At 42.9% G+C, this 19,806-nt stretch overlaps 1 protein-coding gene across 3 annotated transcripts in view; it reads left to right on the top strand.

Annotated features, from left to right (window-relative positions):
• Positions 1–19,806, top strand: part of EXOC6 (exocyst complex component 6) — a 1,184,343-nt gene that overhangs the window by 348,669 nt on the left and 815,868 nt on the right. For all 3 annotated transcript variants that reach the window (XM_086922491.1, XM_086922490.1, XM_086922489.1), the window contains exon 7: positions 11,594–11,749. In XM_086922491.1, the coding sequence (XP_086778617.1) occupies positions 11,594–11,749 (156 nt within the window). The remainder of the gene's footprint in view (positions 1–11,593; positions 11,750–19,806) is intronic.

The following is a 19,806-nucleotide window of genomic DNA, read 5'->3' as shown; positions in this document are numbered from 1 at the left end:
ATAGGGACCCTTCTTCCTAGTAAGGGAAAGGGGGATACACGTCTAAAATAACACCTGCTCATCCCCTTGGTAGCTAGGCATGAGCAGACAGGCTTATCTCAGAGGCAGTGTGTAAAGCATTTGTGCACATATACAGTAATACAGTGAAAACACTACAAATGGACACCACATCAGTTTAGAAAAATATGTAATCTTTATCTAAACCAAACAAGACCAAAACGACAAAATCCACAATACTGTAATCAAAAGATGGCTTTTAAAAGGTAGAAATAGTTCTGTTCATAGAAAATGGTGGATTCTCCAGTATTAGGGGTGTCTTTCATAGATTCACATGCTTGAATATTCCCCGTCGTCGAAGTGGGAGTCCCACGGTACATAAATAGCAGTAATATATATGCATGTATACATGAGAAATATCATAAATAAAAAATACATACATATAATGCAATAGAAATGTAAACCTGAAAAAGTACCATAGAACAGAATAGGCCCATTGAAAAGCCCAAGGGAGAATTCACTTTAGTAACATATTAGAGTCATTATGTGTTGGTCCACATTCCAGCCAATCAGGCTGTAGCCTCCTCTAGAACCTTCTCCTCAGAAGCCCCAGTCCTCAGATTTTCTACCGCACGTCGTGTGAAGGGAGTCTCCCTGAGCTCTGCTCAGTTTTTTCCAGTTTCTAGCTGTTTTTCTTCAGAAATGTCTTCTACTAAGAAAACTTTGTTCAAGGCTTGTCCATCCTGTGGTAAATTGCGCCTTTTTCATGAGGACCCACACAATAAGTGTATTTACTGTCTTTACCCGGGCCACATTGCCTCTACCTGCAAGTTCTGTTGCACTTTTCCCCCTAAAACATTGAGAGATAGACAGGCCCGTCTCCTTCTGTGGCTACAGAAGTTGAAAACATCTGAGAATGTGGTTTCCGATGCTGAGAGTATGTCATCTGGATTTTCAAAATCCTCTCAGAAGCGTGGGTCTTAGACTGAAGTTCCCTCTCCTTTTCTTAAAAAGAGTAAAATGTTGGGTTCTTTCAAGGATGTCTCCCCACAAGACTTGCTTCAGGGCGCGCCTACGGGACCTGGCTCTCTGGCGTCTAGACCCAAGACTATGCCCTCCTCTTCAAAAACGGGCATTGGCTCGTCGACGGGCTCGTCGACGCGTCCGTCGACGTCTTCAGCGACTACAAAGTCCGTTTTGGCAGTTTCAACCTCGACGACTACTTCTTCCCTGTCGACCAGCTCTGCAACGACGACGACCATCTCGTCGACGAGCAGCCAAGAGGTGAGACCCATCTCGTCTATTATTATGATCTCGTCGATCAAACCGTCGACGAAGAAATCATCGTCGATGCGCCTTCCGTCGACGGTTCCTCCGTCGATGAAGAACAAGCCATCGTCGTCGACGCCTGTTCTGACGACCGGATCTTCCTCGTCGACGACTGCCCCGTCAACAATTACATCTCCGTCGACGGTGACCACCCCGTCGACGACTGTTCCGTCGACGGCTACTATCTCGTCGTCGAAAGCCTCATCGTCGACGTCGAAGAATGCATCCTCGTCGACGTCGAAGAATGCATCCTCGTCGACGACCTCATCGACGACCAAAAAATCTTCGTCGACCAAGAGTAAGCTGTTAATTCCTACGCCGGCTTCTGCGGCGACGACGCAAAAACAACCAGGGGGTGCTAAGACTTTGGAAATTTCGTCGACGGGCTCGTTGACGACGCACCAACCCCTACAGACTACTACCACCTTCAAAGTGGTTACTGCCTCATCTCTCAAGACTGTACCACTCATACAGTTAAGTCCAGTAAGAAGTGGATCTCAGCCTTCGGAAAAATTGTTTCAGTCTGGAGAAGAGGAGTCCGGAAATGATTCAGAAATGGATCAAACTTATGAACCAGCATCCAGTCCTTCTGAATTACACATTAAATGTCAAGACTACAGTGACGAGGATGAGGATGTGGATAATAACGTCGAAGATGGGAATGTACTTTTTCCAATCGATAGATCACAACCAACAACTTACGAACAGGTTACGCAAATTCCTCTGTCATTGGTGCAAAACCTGCAACATATGCTGGACGACTACAATCGTAGGTTTCCACCGTTGTTGCCTCCTTCCCCGGCACCTCAAGTACACCGGTCTCAGTCTCCAGCTCCTCGACCTCCGTCTCCAGCACCTCGACCACAGTCTCCAGCACCTAGGCCTCAAGCTCCGGCGCCTGTCGCGCCTACGTCTCCTTTGGGTGCTTGTCCTGATACTGATAATGAGAATCAAACTCCTCATAACACTGGGTATAATGACACTGATGATGACATGCAGGAATGGGACAATTATAGGGCACAGACACCCTCTACTCCACCGGCATCACCAAGAGCTTCGCCACCAGTGGATATCGCGAGTTTCCATAACCTTATGGTTCGTGCAGCAAAAAGGTTCCACTTAACAATCGAGGCGCAACAAACGGAATGCTTTTTGTATGATTTTAAGGACTTACCTCAACGGCAAACGCATACCATCCCTATCATAGACCACATATGGGAAGAAGGTCTAAAGTTGATGGAACGTCCTAATTCCATACCAGCCGTTCTACCTAGATTGGACAAAAAATATAAAGCGCCACCTACTTTTCCGGCCTGTTTGGTTTCACAACCTAAGGCAGATTCTGTTATCACTCAGGCGGCACAAAAAAGATCTCGGAATCCAGCCATACCCCTGACATCTCCGCCTGATCAGGATGGCCGTAAATTAGACTCAATTGGAAAGAAATTTACCACTATGGCAGCGACAACAGTGAGAGCATCCAACGCCTTAGCCATTCTAGGTCGCTACGACCGTCAAATGTGGTCTGAGATCGCTGGTCTGATCCCTCAAATGCCCGACTCCATCCGGGATGAAGCGCAGGCCATCATTCTCGAAGGAGAAAAAATTTCAGCAGAAATAATCGCCTGTGCCGTCGATATATCCTCCACTGGTTTCCGGCAACTAGCGGGTGCTGCAGTCTTGCGCCGTCAAGGCTGGCTGAAATCAACCACCTTCCGTCCAGAAGTCCAGTCCAGAGTGTTAGATTTACCTTACAACAGTGAATCTTTATTCTGTAAGCATGTTGATGATGCTTTGGAACTTATAAAGAAGGACACAGATACAGCAAAGTCCTTGACAACTCTTCAATATCGGAAAAGGCCATTTCGTGGAGCACGCGGTAGAGGAGGAGGAACCTCTACTTTTCGTGGAACAGGCCAATATCGAGCATACAATTACAATGATAACAGACAAAGAGGATCCTATCAGTCCCAAAATCGTTCATCCACCTCCAGACCTTACCAGCGTAAGTCCAATTACAGAGGTGGTGCGAACACCAACAAAAAACAGTGAGACGACTTTGCATCTTGGAGGTCGAATCTCGAAGTTCTTCTGCAATTGGTCGCACATTACCAACGACCAATGGGTCTTGGACGTTGTTTTAAAAGGACATACCCTGGAATTTACGAAATTCCCCCCCTCTCGCCCGCCTTCGGGTCCACCTTCTCCCTATTTCAAGGAACTGTTGGCCCAGGTGCAGCTTATGATCAGGAAAGGAGCCATAGAATTGGTACCGCAAGGTCAACGCGGCAGGGGGTTTTACTCCCGTTTCTTTCTAGTGAAGAAAAAATCAGGAGAGTGGCGCCCCATCTTAGATTTGAGAGCTCTAAACAAGTTCATCGCATCAAAGACTTTTCAGATGCTTACCCTACTTCAAATCTTGAATTTCCTCATTCCAGGAGAGTACTTTTCAACAATAGACCTTCAAGATGCATATTTCCATGTGCCTATTCATCCCAGGCACAGGAAATACCTCCGTTTTACAGTCGGCCAATTTCATTATCAATTCAAGGTCCTACCATTCGGCCTTCGATCAGCACCGAGGGTATTTACCAAGATTCTAGCCCCGGTGGCTGCCTACCTGCGTTTACAGGGCATCCAGTTTTATCCGTATCTGGACGACTGCCTGATAAAGGCCAGGACTTTTCAATTAACGGAACAGCACACACAAGTCTGCATATCCCTGTTCGAAACGTTGGGCTTCTCCATCAACTGCCTAAAGTCACACTTTCAACCATCTCAACAGCGAGATTTTCTAGGAGCCTCGCTCGATTCTCGGCTAGGGCAAGTGTTCGTTTCACAGGAGAGACAGGGCCGAATGTTACAGAAAGTACAGTTCCTGCGGTCAAGGCAGTACGTTTCTGTCCGGATGTACAAATCATTCCTCGGCATGGCTTCTTCGTGCATTCAACTGATTCCCAACTGCAGATTGCACATGAGAGTCCTACAAGAAGAACTAGACAGCCAGTGGAAGCAGGTATCGGGGTCGTTCGAAGACAAGATCCATCTAACGCCCCGCATTCAAAAAGCTTTGGAGTGGTGGGCTCATCCTCCAAACATAGCGACAGGTCGTTCATTCAAGGACGAACCACCAACACTTACACTAACGACAGACGCTTCCCTAGAAGGTTGGGGGGCACATCTCGACGGGATGTCCGTAAAGGGAAAATGGACGGCGTCTCAGCGCACTTGGCACATAAATCGCTTAGAACTACTGGCGATTTTCTTGGCCTTGAAGTCCTTTCAGAGAGTAGTGCAGGGACAAACATTGCTGGTGAGGACGGACAATACCACCAGCATGCACTACATCAACAAACAGGGCGGCACAAGATCTCTCGTGCTGTCACAACTAGCACAGGAAATATGGGATTGGGCTATCCAACAGCAAATACATCTCCAAGCTGTCCATGTACCAGGCGTGGCCAATGTGCTGGCGGACTCGCTCAGCTGAGCCCTCTCGGACAACCACGAATGGGAACTCAACCAACCAACGTTGGATTTCATCTTCCGACAGTGGGGCCGACCACAGTTGGATCCCTTTCCAACTGTTCTCAACAGGAAGTGTCAACGGTTTGCGAGCCGGCATCCACACAAGGAGTCGAGCGGGAATGCCTTTTCAATAGACTGGACGAACGACTTCATCTATGCATTCCCTCCACTGCCGCTCATTCCTTGTCTGTTACACAGAATGAGATTCCAACCGTGTCGAATAATCCTGATCGCACCCAAATGGCCGAGACGTCCTTGGTTCTCAGATCTTCTTCTGATCTCTCTGACACATCCGATACAATTGCATCCCCTGCCACATCTTCTCACGATGCAACAAGGTCAAATATGCCATCCAGATCCAGCATATCTCCAACTTCATGCTTGGAATCTGAGTACAATGAATTTGCACACATGAATATCGACAAAGATTGTAGGGCAGTGCTAGCAAGTGCTCGCGCCCCATCTACCATCAAAACTTACCAGTTGAAGTGAAAGCGTTTCTGTGCTTGGTGCTCCACTAAAACACTGGATCCCATGTGTGCTCAGCCAGAACAAATCTTGCCGTTCTTTTTGTCACTAGCAAGATCAGGACTATCACACTCCACTCTAAAGGTTTTTCTAGCTGCAATCTCTCGATTTCGCCATGATGGCGTAACATCTTTGTACTCTTCCAGGATAATCAGACAATTCTTCAAGGGCCTTTTTCGGATGTTCCCACCAATCCGTCGGCCCCCTCCTTCTTGGCGACTGAACTTAGTTTTGTCTCAACTACTTTTACCTCCATTCGAGCCCATCCATTCTTCCAATCTAAAATTCCTCACTTGGAAAGTGGCTCTGTTGCATGCTCTGACCTCATCCAGGCGCGTCAGCGACATCCAAGCCTTTACTATACAGCCACCGTTTCTACAGTTCTCCAACGAGGCTGTTACTTTGAGAACAAATTCCAGTTTTATTCCTAAGGTTCCCAGTGACTTCCATCTAAATGAACCAATTGTCCTTAAGACTTTCTTCCCTGCACCTCAATCTGCAGCGGAACGCTCTTTGCACACTCTGGATGTGAAGCGCTGCCTCAAATTTTACATTCAACGCACAGCTACATTTAGAAAGACTGATCAATTGTTTGTAGCATATGGCCCAGTGTGCAAAGGACAACCTGTAACCAAACAGACTATCACCAGATGGATATCGTCTGCCAGATCCTACTGTCATCAACGGGCTGGCAAGCCCCTTCCCGCTCCGGCTCGAGCTCATTCCACGAGAGCTGTGTCGACTTCTGCTGCCCTCTTTGCGGGGGTACCTCTGAGACACATCTGCAGAGCTGCTACTTGGTCTAGCAGCCATACTTTTACGAAGCACTACTGCCTTCAATCAACCGATGCCGCGGATGCGGCAGTAGGTCAAGCGGTGCTGCGGAATCTTTTCCGATAAAGGTGAGCCTCTGTTGCTACCCGCCTCCAGTCATAAAGGTCTTGTCATGTTTTGGTTTTAAAATTGCTTATTAAGTGGTATGATTTACCAAGACTTAATTGTTATATTCCTTTATGACTAATGTATGATTTACTGCTTTCTATTCTTATTCAAGCATGTGAATCTATGAAAGACACCCCTAATACTGGAGAAGAACAAAAGTTACTTACCTGTAAACTGTGGTTCTCCAGTATTGGTGTCTTTCATAGATTCACATGCGACCCTCCCAACCTCCCCTCAGAGGCTCTCTCTCTTCTCCTCAAGCATTTGTACTTACTTGTGCTACGAAAATCTGAGGACTGGGGCTTCTGAGGAGAAGGTTCTAGAAGAGGCTACAGCCTGATTGGCTGGAATGTGGACCAACACATAATGACTCTAATATGTTACTAAAGTGAATTCTCCCTTGGGCTTTTCAATGGGCCTATTCTGTTCTATGGTACTTTTTCAGGTTTACATTTCTATTGCATTATATGTATGTATTTTTTATTTATGATATTTCTCATGTATACATGCATATATATTACTGCTATTTATGTACCGTGGGACTCCCACTTCGACGACGGGGAATATTCAAGCATGTGAATCTATGAAAGACACCAATACTGGAGAACCACAGTTTACAGGTAAGTAACTTTTGTTCTTCACCACTTTCAACAAAAAGTACCTTGGATGCGTCAAAAACACAAGCAAAAAGGATCGCAGGGATGGTGATGTATCGGTTTCTTACACACAGGGAAGGTGATGCATTGATTCTTTGCTCCGGGGAAGGTGATGCTTCAGTTCCTTACTGCTGCGCAGGGGAGGTGATGCGTCGGTTCCTTACCGGAGAGGAGGTGATGCGTTGGTTTCTTACTACGTGGGGAGGTGATGCATTGGTTTCTTACTGCTTCCCCCAGTGATGTGACAGACCTGGTACCTCAATGCGATGTCAGGCAAGATGTTATAAATAAACTCCCATTTTCTCCTATGGGCTAGAGAGCCGTTCAATGGTGAAAAACGAAATTGGCAGCATTTCACATCAGGACATACCTCAGTACATGTCCTACCTTTCACTTACACTGAACCCTGCCCATGGGGCTACCATGGCCCTACCTTAGGGGTGTCTTACATGTAAGAAAAGGGAAGGTTAGGACGTGGCATATGGGTGCACATGCCAGGTCAACATGGCAGTACCAAACTGGGCACAGACACTACAGTGGGAGGTCTGAGTTACATTTACAGGCTGCTCATGTGGGTGGCACAATCAGTGCCCCAGGCCCACTAGCAGCATTTGATTTACAGGCCCTGTGCGCACACAGTGCACTGTACTAAGGACTTACCAGTAAATCAGATAAGCCAATCATGGAATCACCAATCCGTAAACACAATTTTCAGGGAGCACTTGCATTTTGGCACTGAACAGCTGTGGCACGGTGCCCAAAGCATCTAGACCAGCAAAAACGAAGTCCAACACACAGTAAAACACAGCAGGCAAAGGCAAAAATACAGAGGAACCCCACACCAAGGATGCCAGGTCTAACATTTGTGTTAATATTTTTCTTATAATTTTTCTTTACATACTTTTAAAATATCATATTTTATGTTAAGTTTTAATACCTTTAAGCATATTTGAATGCTGACCAACCTGAAAGATATTTCACAGTTTACGCATAGATATCCCTCAATTCAGGGCTTGGAATTGAAAATGTTTTACTAGTTCCGTACAGTCTTACAAACTCCTGCAGGGTGGCCTTGCACATAGACCAACACTAATGGTAATTGTTTGCATTTTTTGCGATGTTTTGAAGTTCTCAATTTGCATCTTCGTGGATATGAAAGACTGTATTCAGTTAAAAGGAACTGTTTCAATTGGTAGAAATGAGCCTCTCTATTCTTAGTCATGGTGAAGCCTTTTTTTTGAACCGTGCCACAATTACGGATGAAGTTGCCAATTTTGAAGAAAGCGCTTATTACAATGGCCAGTTTCCTTCCCATAGATATTGTGGCTGGAGCATTGTGAACAACATATTCCCTTTGAGAAAAGACCTGCCACTGTTTGTATTCCTATAATGGATGACAAAGGTTGGTCACCAGTGTAGGATGCCACTGGCTCCCACTGACACAGGCATACACCTTACAAACAGTCTATCAATTATGTTTATTTAGTTGTCAGCCATGTAATCTCGAAGGGCGAGCAGTGTACCTAGTAGACATGAATTGTATCTGATCAAATCTAAACTCAGGAGAATTTGGAACTTCTGTGCATGGTCATTTGAAAGATGGGGTGTATTTCTGCTGTTTCACGATTAATGTCAAAGGATTGTCTATAAACTGATCTTTTGAGGTCCTTTCTAAGCATGTAATGTATATCTTATGTTGCTATTGATGAGTTGTTTCATAGCAAAGGATCCAGCACCCTGTGATGTTTAGCGTGCCAGTTCTTGATGGACTAAGCGCGTTGGGCCAGAGATAAGACTCTTACACCAAATTACCTTGTGCACCTTATAAAATCATTCATTGACCACTGCATTTATCCTAAGAATGAAGGGCCAGTTTAAAATTAACAGGGCACCGATGTTTATAACCATCTTCCTTGGTATCCCAGCTAAACTTAGTTGCCTGTTCCAAACTAAAATGTTTTTATAATTCGATCCACCACTTATCACTACAGTTTTGACATTACCTCTATTGAGATACGCAAATTACCATCATCTGGCAGTCTTTATATTCAAAGTTTTCTACAATGCCTTTCTCTGCTCCACGTCTACTCACAAGGTGTATGACTCTCTTGATTAAGTACCTAGTACAGATGTGCATTTTTTAAATCAACACTAGAGATGAGCAGAATGGAACCAATGGGCACAACAGATTATGTCTCTCATATGTGTTTGGACTGCTTCAATTCCAATGTACTGGCTGTGGTTTATGAGGAAGACATCTGTTGTGTCCATTGTGGTTCCTAGCATCTCATCCATTGTGGCAAGTGTTTCAGAAATAGCTGCTGGTTCTTCTGACAGCAGGTCTTAGATTTGCGGATTAACGCTTCATACATGTCTTAAGCCCACTGTTAAGTGTTGCAACTGTTCAGTATCCTTACTCTAAGAATCTTGCTTGGTAATTGTAAGTTTGTCTCCACGCGTAGTAACTTGGTGCTCTGGGTTATTAATTGAGTTCGCTAGGTATTCTGTTAATTTTGTTAAATGTAAGATCGCTGTTATAGGACTTTGCAACCATATTTTATTTCTTAAAATTCCTGTTCGTATGATAATATGGTTTAGGGGGTCAATTATTGAGGACAATGTTCATGTTTTGTTTAGTATAAAACAGGAGTTCACCAAGGACTCATTCAGAAATGATTTTTTTTTAAAAAATAGGTCAATTACTATAAACAGTGGGGGTTCTATATGAACCCGCTAGTCATTGGCTTAGCATGGTATATTTAGGAATCTGAACTCAGAGGCATACAATAGGGACACAGTTCAAAAGGAGAACTCCGTGGCCCCAGTGTTCAAATTAATATAAATGAGTATAGCTACATGTGTTTGTATATATAGTGAAAACAAGCTACTATGTTCTGAGCTATAAAGATGGGAGACCTAAATCTACAGCTGAGAAAAGCAAATGATCACCAAAGACCCAGCCTGATTGTGGTATTGCTGATGACATTGCAATGTCTCGGAGTATATTATGAGGTCATCTAAAGACAGAGAGGAGAGAAAAGAATTGGGACATTGTTGTGAAAGTTAGTAATTTAGATCTTTAGAAGTCAACAAATGTAGAGATAATTTTAAACAAATAGTTAAAAGTTTTGTTTGAATTTCCTACTAATTTGTTTTAATCACTGAACCCCAAACAATTGCAAATTAAATGTAATTATAATATATAACAAGCAAAGGACATTGTCACACATATATAGAACCTGTGACAGATGTAATAACATCTAGTATACTACTTTTTAAGTAGTCTAAATATATTGAAGAACCTGCTAATTAAATAGTTCAAATAGTTTTTTTAAAAACCCTTAAAGTACTTGTTCAATCAAATCTAAATTTAAATTTAAAAAGTACTCAACTAAAATTCCTTTGACAAAAAAAGTCTTAGAAACATTCTAGCTCGTTGACACGCTCCAAAATAAATTTGATTTTCTTTTTTGCAATTGCAACTTTATACAACTTTTAACTATCAATTCCAACTTTTTAAAATGTTTTATAAAATGGTTTCATTTTTTAATAACAATTTGAATTTTGAAAATATGTGTAAAGGTTTGTGAATAACTATGTACTCATTCCTGTTGTTTGTAAAGCTGCTCTGTTTTTTTTTTTTTACAGATGTGAGCTTTCTGTTTCATATGTAAAAATATTCTCATCAACCATGTATGCTAATATGTACTTAGTAAATTGTGGATAGCATTGGGAATTTATGGAAAGTATAAAATTAATCAAGCCCGTTCTTTCATTTGAAATAATTCAATTTGATTCAATATTTAGCAACATTTTATTCATTGATCGAATATTTGACCTTCCATGAAGGATATTAAAAAGATTTCCTCACACAAAAATGTTATTTTCTGTTTTAGGAAGATCCACTTTTGAATTGGTTCTGTGTATCTTTCTCAAGTTGTATTTGCCCTTTTTATGATGTGTTTGTGCTATACACAACTGCTGTATCTCAACCCACCCATCCATCCCCGCATTGCAAGTGGAGATGTTTCTGCCCAGCCAAAGTAAACCTTTTATTGTTGGAGTGAATTGTGAAAGGCAAGCCTTTAACTGCCTTCCAAGAAAAGGGGCACAATATACTGAGAAAGTATAAGCAATGAAAGTTAAACTTGCATGGTCTAGACACAGAGAGTTAATATCATTGGAGTAGCTAAATTACTGCCCAAAACAATTTGAAGTTAAGCAGTCTACAGCAGACAGAATAAAAGGGCTACTAAATGGGTATGACTGGTTTTATAGGCTCATGATAGCTTTTGAAATATACCTTTATGCATTTGCCTGATCTGCTACTGTTTTTTCTACTTCGGTATATGTGTATGCTATACCTCTAGTTTAGTCTCTGGTACAGCATGCCGTTTTAATTTGTCCACATGTTGCAATATAAGAAATATAGCAATGCATGAGTTGGAATGTGTTTATTTTATAAGATGTCCATATTCATCATTTTAAATTGATAAAATGATTGATATTATCTGAATTGTCAGGGGGGATATACTGCTGTTTTGTGTATCTAATCAATACAGATTGTGATGAGAGCGACAGTGACAAGTACCAATTATACTTTTCTAATACAGGCACAACAGCAGAAATCGTTTAATATTGCGCTGCATAAACAAACTGGTATGAGCTACGGAAAGTCTGGCTACACAAGAAATGATCGGATCCCAGACCAGGAAAACAGATTTAAATGGAAACAAACCTCTGAAGATGATGATGAACCTGAGGAAGAGGTGATTGGTCTTTCTACAAATCGTTCCATTTGAAATTGCTTGTAAGATAAAAGGCTGTCATCATCTTTCAAAAATAGGCTTAAAATACTGTTCCATTTTCTTAGTGAGCAAAGAAAGAAGCTAAATACTAAACAAAACAATATCTATACCACAAAACTGTATTCCAAACCATACTTTTGAGGAACTGTGTAGGATTGTAAAACAACACAACTCACACTGAAATGCATGTGAACGTGGGCCCGACCAAAGACACTATGAAAGAATAGGCAAAATGAGGAAGGAGTAAAAAGTGCGGTAAAATGAGTGTGTGGTATATTGTGTCTTTGAGCTTTATTCATTCTGAAAACGTGTTACAGGAGGGCATACAGAATCAAGTGAATAGGATAAAGGTGCCAGGATAGCATTGAACTCGAAACTATTGAAAGTGATCCAATATTTCTAGTGCTCTCTTTCAGTAGGGTATGGAAGGTCATTAACACAGACAACACTTGCTCTTAGAAATTGAATTCTCAAGTACAGCATTCTATATCAGATTGGTGATATAATATTTAGACCTCAGAGGTGAGATAGGATCTCAATGAACACATGCAAAGCTTTACTTTGGGATTAGTACTTGGAGCTTATTCTGTAGTTCGTTGGAGAAATGAAAGGTTTGCATAACAATGTACTGATGATATGTCATTTTGATTCATTTGGGAGTGTAAGTGTATAAATATTGGTTCTAAATCCTCAAAAGGTTGGAGTTGAACCACTGCTGGACAAAATGCCTTTGTCATTAATGAGGCAGTGTTGAAAATCAGTCCTGTGCGGACAAACATTTTCTGTACAGTCGATGACTTAGATAAATAGAGGACATCCATTCCTTGATAAGGACGAGACAGCCTTCTTCAGAGTATGTCCTCCAGCTAAACCACTTACAGGGTAGAGCTAATTGTTTTCTGTATACTTGCTGCAATGAGACTGCAAACAACTTTTAGGTCAACGCAGCATCTGTTCCAAGACTGTATGTTTCTTGGACTGCTAAGGAGTGTGACATTTTGTCACTTTTACAGCCACCATTGAGACTTCCTGTTTCTTGGCTAGACAGTGTATGCTTATTTCTGCTGAATATGCATTCCATTTTTAGCTGTTGTCATTAAAATTGCTGTTGTTTCTCATGAATTCCCTATTTTTTCTTTTGATCAGTGTTATTAGTTAAAATGTATGTTCCACAGGTTTAAAAAAAATATTTACCCCTTGCATCTCTCCTGACCTGCAAGGTTGATTTTGGTTATAAGCCTACTACTGCACTGCCTTTTGTTGTTCCTTTCAATAAGATCCTTCTCCAACACTTCCTTTGACCATCTGGTGTAATTTACTTCTTTCATGCCCAGTGTTGTTAATATATAGAAGTCCAACATTTTGCTTTCTCTTGCTAACATTTGGTGCAAGCAAACCCGACTGCCACTACAAACTAACATCAGGTATACAATTCCAGTGGTTCCAGATGTTTAGAATAGGTGATTCTATAACAAGGACTGTTATTTCCAAAGCAGAGTATTTAAGCTGTAGTGCAAAATCAGTCTCTATAAGAGTTGTTGTTCACAGCATTGTTTGTTTAATTCAATGTCTTCATTTTCCTAAAGGTACACCACACTAGTATATATTTAAATCCCTGACACCCATTATTGAAACATATAGTTCTCTTCCAGGGAATACTCATCAATAGTCTTAAGCACTGAATACACGGAGCATATACAAAAATACATATATATGTATGTTTAGAACGCCAAGTACACAGTACATCCAGAAAACACATACATATATACATGTATACACACACAGATATGCAGCCTTTAATATGTCTAATAGACTGAACAGCCAAAATTACATGGATTTCTGCTGTAAGAAAATAATATCACATGTAAATAAAGTAGCAAAGAACATATACTGCAGTAGTGTTCAACAGCAACCCTTTATTTTCATAAAGAAAAACAGGTAATTGCAGGCAAATTGTTCTTAGAATGCATAGATGAATAATTATCCCCGTATAACAAAAGACTTGGCACCCTGCCTTTAAGGCTCCAGAGAACCTGGACACTGTGTCTTTAAGACCTCCAGGAGCCCCCTGCTCCCATCATGCACCACAGGTGACAGTTAGGTCAGTTCTTTTTTCCGGCTCCTTCTGTGAGGATCCTGGAGCTTGAGCTCAGTCTTTTTTTTACTTTTTCAGTCAGAAATTGATTTTCTACAACTTCATTCAACGTTTTTGAAAGCTGGTATTAGTTTTTAACTATTTTCTGACATTTTGACCATCGCTTTATGTCAGAAATGCCATCTTTGTTAGGTAAATGTCCTTCCTGTGGGAAGAAGATGGTGAAGTCTGACCCTAACTCTCTGTGTATTGTGTGGTTACCATCCTCACACAATCCACAGAAGTGTTACTACTGCTAACAATTTTCTAAAAGAACTCTGCGTGACAGAGAAAAGATCAGGCTGCACGCATCGATGGAGAGAGGAAGAACCACCAGTGGCCTTGAGTCTCATTCTGAGAGGCCTTCCTCTCATGGACAACATAAGAAGAACAAGTCTCCTTCACCTGCTTCCAGAAGAAAGCTGATTCCAGAGTGTTCGCTGTCGAAATTGGCTTCAGAAAAGCGGGTAAGCCATTCTAGGACGTCGAGGGACAGATCACTGTCGAGGAGACAAGAACCGGCGTCGACGCAAAGTAAGTCGACGTTGAGGGATGCTTTAGGCTCGAAGCATGTGAGCGAAGACCAGTGTAAGTCGATGTCGAAACATCCGTCGAAATCAAGACACCGATCGATGTTGAGATCTCCACCACCGTCTCGAAGGTCGGCGTCGAGGAGTTTGACGATGAGACACCCCTCTCAGACGCATAGACAGTCGACGTCAAGGGCACGATCAGCGACGAGGAGATCGATGTTGAAGATACCATATGCAGTTCAACGTTGAGGAGACGATCCTGCTCGCCGTCGAAGAGACCGACATCGAGGACATCTTCACAGAGGCATGAATTCTCCAGTGTCTCACCACAGCGTTCGTTGTCGGAGGTGGAGTTATCTGGTTCGACTTTGAGACAACGTTCGCCTTCGAGGGAAAGGATTGTTGCCACTACTAAGGAAGTACCAGAAAAACCCAGATCGACGTCGAGAACACAGCGGTCGATGTCGAGTGAAGTGTCATCTACTCCTGGGTTTCACATTATCCAAGTTACACCTGAAAAATCGCCTGCGCCAAGACAGAAGTCTCCTGCTAACTTATCGCAACGATGGCTGGAGAGTATTCGGCACTGGAATGCGCAACCTAGACTTCCTGGAGCAGGATTCTCCAAATCTCTATCACCACCTAGAACCTCTGGAGGAGGCTTTCACATAGGTCCCCAAGAAGGTATCTATCACCTGTGAGAAGGGGTTCAAGGTCAAGGAGGCGTTCAAGGCCAAGAGGGTGTTCCAGTTCTCACCATTCTCCTTCTCCTAAAATAAGACGTAGATCTCCAACAACAACTGCGCCAGCCAGATCTTCGATCGGAGATTACTCTCCCACTCTCTCCACTACACCCCCATCTATGGTGTCCCCTATAGACGGTCTAGGAACTTTTAATGAAGTTCTTTGTAGAGGGGCCAACAAGCTTAGTACCACGATGTATACTCCACCAGTTTCTGCATCAGTGATCTTTGAGACTTTACATCACATGTATTCTGCAAAGCCCCTTCTTCCTTTGGTTCCAGGGCTGTTGGAACCTGCAATGCAGACCTTCCTTACTCCGGCCACTGTGGGTTCAGTTCGTACCAGGATTGCGAAGAAATACAAGGCTCCTAACGAGGATTAATTTTTTCTTTGTGCTGTTCCACCTCCATACTCAGTAATTGTAGCTACAGCCAGGAAAGCTCATTCCACAACATCTTCTACTACGGCATAACCTGAGAAGAACAGTAAGAATATGGACTCTCTAGGTATTCGAATGTGCAATACTTCGGCATTAATGATGAAGGTGGCTAGTGCTTCTGCCTTAATGGGTCATTACGACAGGTACCTTTGGGATTCCTTGGCGAGATTCCCAAGCAAACTCCGAAGGAAGATCAGCAAGACTTTCAAGAAATTTTGCAGGAAGGCGGACTGGTAGCTAACCAGGTTATTAGTGCAGCGGCTGATGCGTCGGACTTGGCAGCCCACGAATATTCCCATGGCATCTGTTCAAAGAGATCGGCATGGCTTTGCCTTATGGGGCTTAAACCCGATGCACAAAGATGGATCACAAACCTCCCATTTAATGGATCCTCTGTTTGGTGCACATGTGGACGACGAAATGTCCAAAATAAAAAGCGATTTTGACACTTTGAAAGCTGTTGGGTTAGAGAAATGAAAAGGGTTTAGACGAAGAATCCGTCCTTTTGTTCGGCGTTCCTCTCAACAGAGGGTTCAAATTCCTCATTGGAACACACAAAGTCAAGGCTAAGGTCAATCCAGGACCAATTACCAATAGAGAAGACCTGGATGAAGCAGAGGATCTACAAAACAGCAGTCCAGCATTCCTAAACCATCAGTAAAACAATGAGGGATGGCTTCCTCCATGCCCGTTGACCACTCCGGTGGGAGGAAGTGTTATGTTACACCAGGAGGAGTGGGAGAAGTTAACAAAAGACAGGTGGGTTTTGAATATTGTGCAGAATGGCTATCTGCTCAGATTCAAATCCCCACCACCATCGATCCCTCCACCGCAAAAGCTCCTTCAAAGATACCACCTTTTGCAAGCAAAAGTAAAAGTGCTCCTACAAAAACATGTCATAGAAAAAGGGTCCCTATTTCACAACGGAATCAAGGGATTTACTCACGCTATTTTCTGGTTCAGAAAAGAGGTCCCACCAAAGAATACAGACCAATACTCGACTTAAGGATGCTGGACAGGTACATTCGCAAAGAGAAATTTTGAATGTTGGCTTTACATCAAATATTCCCTCAGCTTCATCAGGGAGACTGGATGTGTGCCATAGACCTACGGGACGTATACTTTCACATTCCAGTGTCCATAAGACATCGCAAATTTCTACAAATTCGAGTGTCTGCTCAGCATTTTCAGTTCAACGTTCTCCCGTTCGGGCTCAAACCAGCCCCCCAAACCTTTTCCAAGTACATGGTAGTGGTGGCAGCTTTTCTTCGCAAACAAAGGATATTCATATACCCCTATCTGGACAACTGGCTTCTGAAGAGCTCGTCACCTGCTCTGCTTCAGAGTCATCTCTGGTATTGTCTGCAGCTGCTAAACAGGTTGGGCCTTCATGTCAACTTCAAGAAATCAATCTTCAGTCCATCACAGAAGATCTATTATCTAGGTGCCTCACTAGATACCACAGAAGCAAGTGTGTATCCTTCGGAGGAGAGGTTGTCCTAAATTTAGGAGAAATGCTGCAACCTCCTTATCAGTCAGTATCCCACAGTCAGGCAGGTGTCATCACTGCTGGGATCGATGGCATCATGCATCTTCATCATTCCGAATGCCAGGCTGAACATGCGTCCGTTGCAGCAGTCCCTGGAAGATCAATGGATGCAAGTGTCAGGGTGCTGGGACGATCCAAGTGCTTCTCTCCCAGTCGGCCAAAGATTCCATCAAATGGTGGATGAAGAGATCCAACCTCATGAAAGGAGCTCCTTTTCACCAGTATCCTCCTGCACAAACGAAAGTCAAAGATGCATCACTCCAGGGACGGGGTGCTCACATGGGGAGTCTTCCAGTTCAAGGCCTATGGTCGGAGACAGAACAAACTTATCATATCAATCTCTTGGAGTTGAGAGCAGTGCACCTAGCTCTCAAATCGGTATACCCGGCACTTTGATCTCAGTACCTTCAGATTCAAACGGACAACACAACCACAATGCATTACTTAAAGAAGCAGGGAGGTACTCGATCAAGGCCTCTTCCTCTAGAGTCACAAATTACCTGGAAGTAGCTTCTTTCAAGAGACTTGAACATTCTAGCAATGCATCTTCCGGGGACTCTCAACGTCAAAGCAGATGCCCTGAGCAGAGAATGCATTGAAGCACACGACTGGTCTCTCAACGACGAAGTCATTCAAAGCATCTTCCAAGAATGGGGAACACCCGACATCGACCTGTTTGCAGACACAGTAAACGCAAAATGCCCCATCTTTGCATCCAGGTTTCCTCAACCAGAATCTCTGGGCAATGTCTTTTTGATAAGCTGTTATCAGACATTACTGTACGCGTTTCCACCAATTCCGCTGATTCCCACAGTGATCAACAAGTTTTACAGGACCAATTCCAGAATGATTTTGATAGCTCCGGAATGGCCGCATCAGTGGTGGTATCTGGATCTCCTTCAACTATCAGTAGTCCCACACAGGAGGCTACCATGCCGGCTGGATCTGCTATCCAAGAACAAAGGGACGGTATTCCACCCCAGCCTATCATCCCTGCGGTTGACGATATGGCTCCTGAAGTCCTTCAATACGGACATTTAGACTTACCCCCAGAATGTATGAACATTTTAAAAGAAGCGAAGAGACCTTCCACAAGACAATCCTATGCTTTTAAGTGGAAGATGGTTTACTTATGGTGTACCAATAATGGACATGATCCCATTCGGGTCAGGAACAGGTGCTTTTACCTTATTTACTGTATTTGGCCAATTATGGTTTGAAATTTTCATCTATTAAGGTGCATCTTGTAGCTATTACAGCATAGAGGAAATCACCTAACAAATTTCCTTCTTTAAAATGCCTGTGGCCAAGGATTTTCTCGAGGGATTAAAAAAGGTTTACCCTCCAGTTATGGCACCTTGGGAGCTCAACATTGTGTTAACAAAACTGAGGAGTGCTCCTTTCAAGCCTATTCATAGAGCTTCTTTGCCACATTTGATATGGAAAGATGCTTTTTTAGTGGCTAGCACCTCTGCTCGCAGTGTAAGTGAAATCCTGGCAGTATGCTGCAAAGAGCCCTACATCGTTTTTCATGCAAACAGAGTGGTCCTAAGAACGCATCCAAGCTTTCTGCCGAAGGTAGTCTCAGATTTTCATATTAACCAGACAATCACTCTCACTACTTTCTTTCCGAATCCTTCAAATCCTCCGGAAAGGTCCCTCCACTCATTGCATCTTAAGAGGTTTTTGAAGTTTTACTCAGATAAAACAAAAAGCTTAAAGAAAATGGACCGTCTATTTATAAACTATGGGCCCATCAATGCTGGTTCTTCTGCTTCGAAGAGATCTGTCTCTAGGTGGATAGTATCTTGTATATCATTATGCTATCAATTGACCATTAGGGTTCTTCCTTGCAAGCCTAAAGCTCATTCTATCAGGGAAAGGTTTCGACCACAGCTCTCATTAGAAACATTCCTATGGCAGAGATTTGTAAAGCAGCCATATGGCATCAGTGCATACTTTCACACACCATTACTGTTTGGACTCTGATACACAGGCAGATGCCCAATTCGGGGAAGCCTCACTCAAAAATCTGTTTGGATAAATACTTGTTAGATGCTGTGTTTTAATATTATTGTAACTGTCTGCTCATCCGCGAGGAAGTGGGTTTGGGCTTGCTGCTCTATTTAGTGCTTATGACTATTGATGAGTATCCTCTGGAAGAGAAGGATAAGTTACTTTCCTGTAATCCTGATTCTCTTCCAGGGGTATACTCATCACAGTCATAAACAACCCTCCCGCCTCCCCGGATGAGCATCAGCAGTATGATAATGTATTATTTGCAGCTGATATCTTGGTTCCTACATGTTGGTACGCCATACAAAAAGAACTGACCTAACTGTCAGCTGTGGTGCATGATAGGAGCAGGGGGCTCCAGGAGGTCTTAAAGGTACGGTGTCCAGGTTCTCTGGAGCCTTAAAGGCAGGGTGCCAAGTCTTTTGGTATACAGGAATAATTACTCATCTATGCAGCCTAAGAACAGTTTGCCTGCAATTACCTGTTTTTCTTTATGAAAATTAAGGGTTGCTGTTGAACACTACTGCAGTATATGTTCTTTGCTACTTTATTTACATGTGATATTATTTTTTTACAGCATAAATCCATGTAATTTTGGCTGTT

The sequence above is a fragment of the Lissotriton vulgaris genome, chromosome 5 (assembly GCF_964263255.1).
Source record: "Lissotriton vulgaris chromosome 5, aLisVul1.2, whole genome shotgun sequence".
NCBI lineage: Eukaryota > Metazoa > Chordata > Amphibia > Caudata > Salamandridae > Lissotriton > Lissotriton vulgaris.
This window is presented reverse-complemented; position numbering and strand designations above follow the sequence as displayed.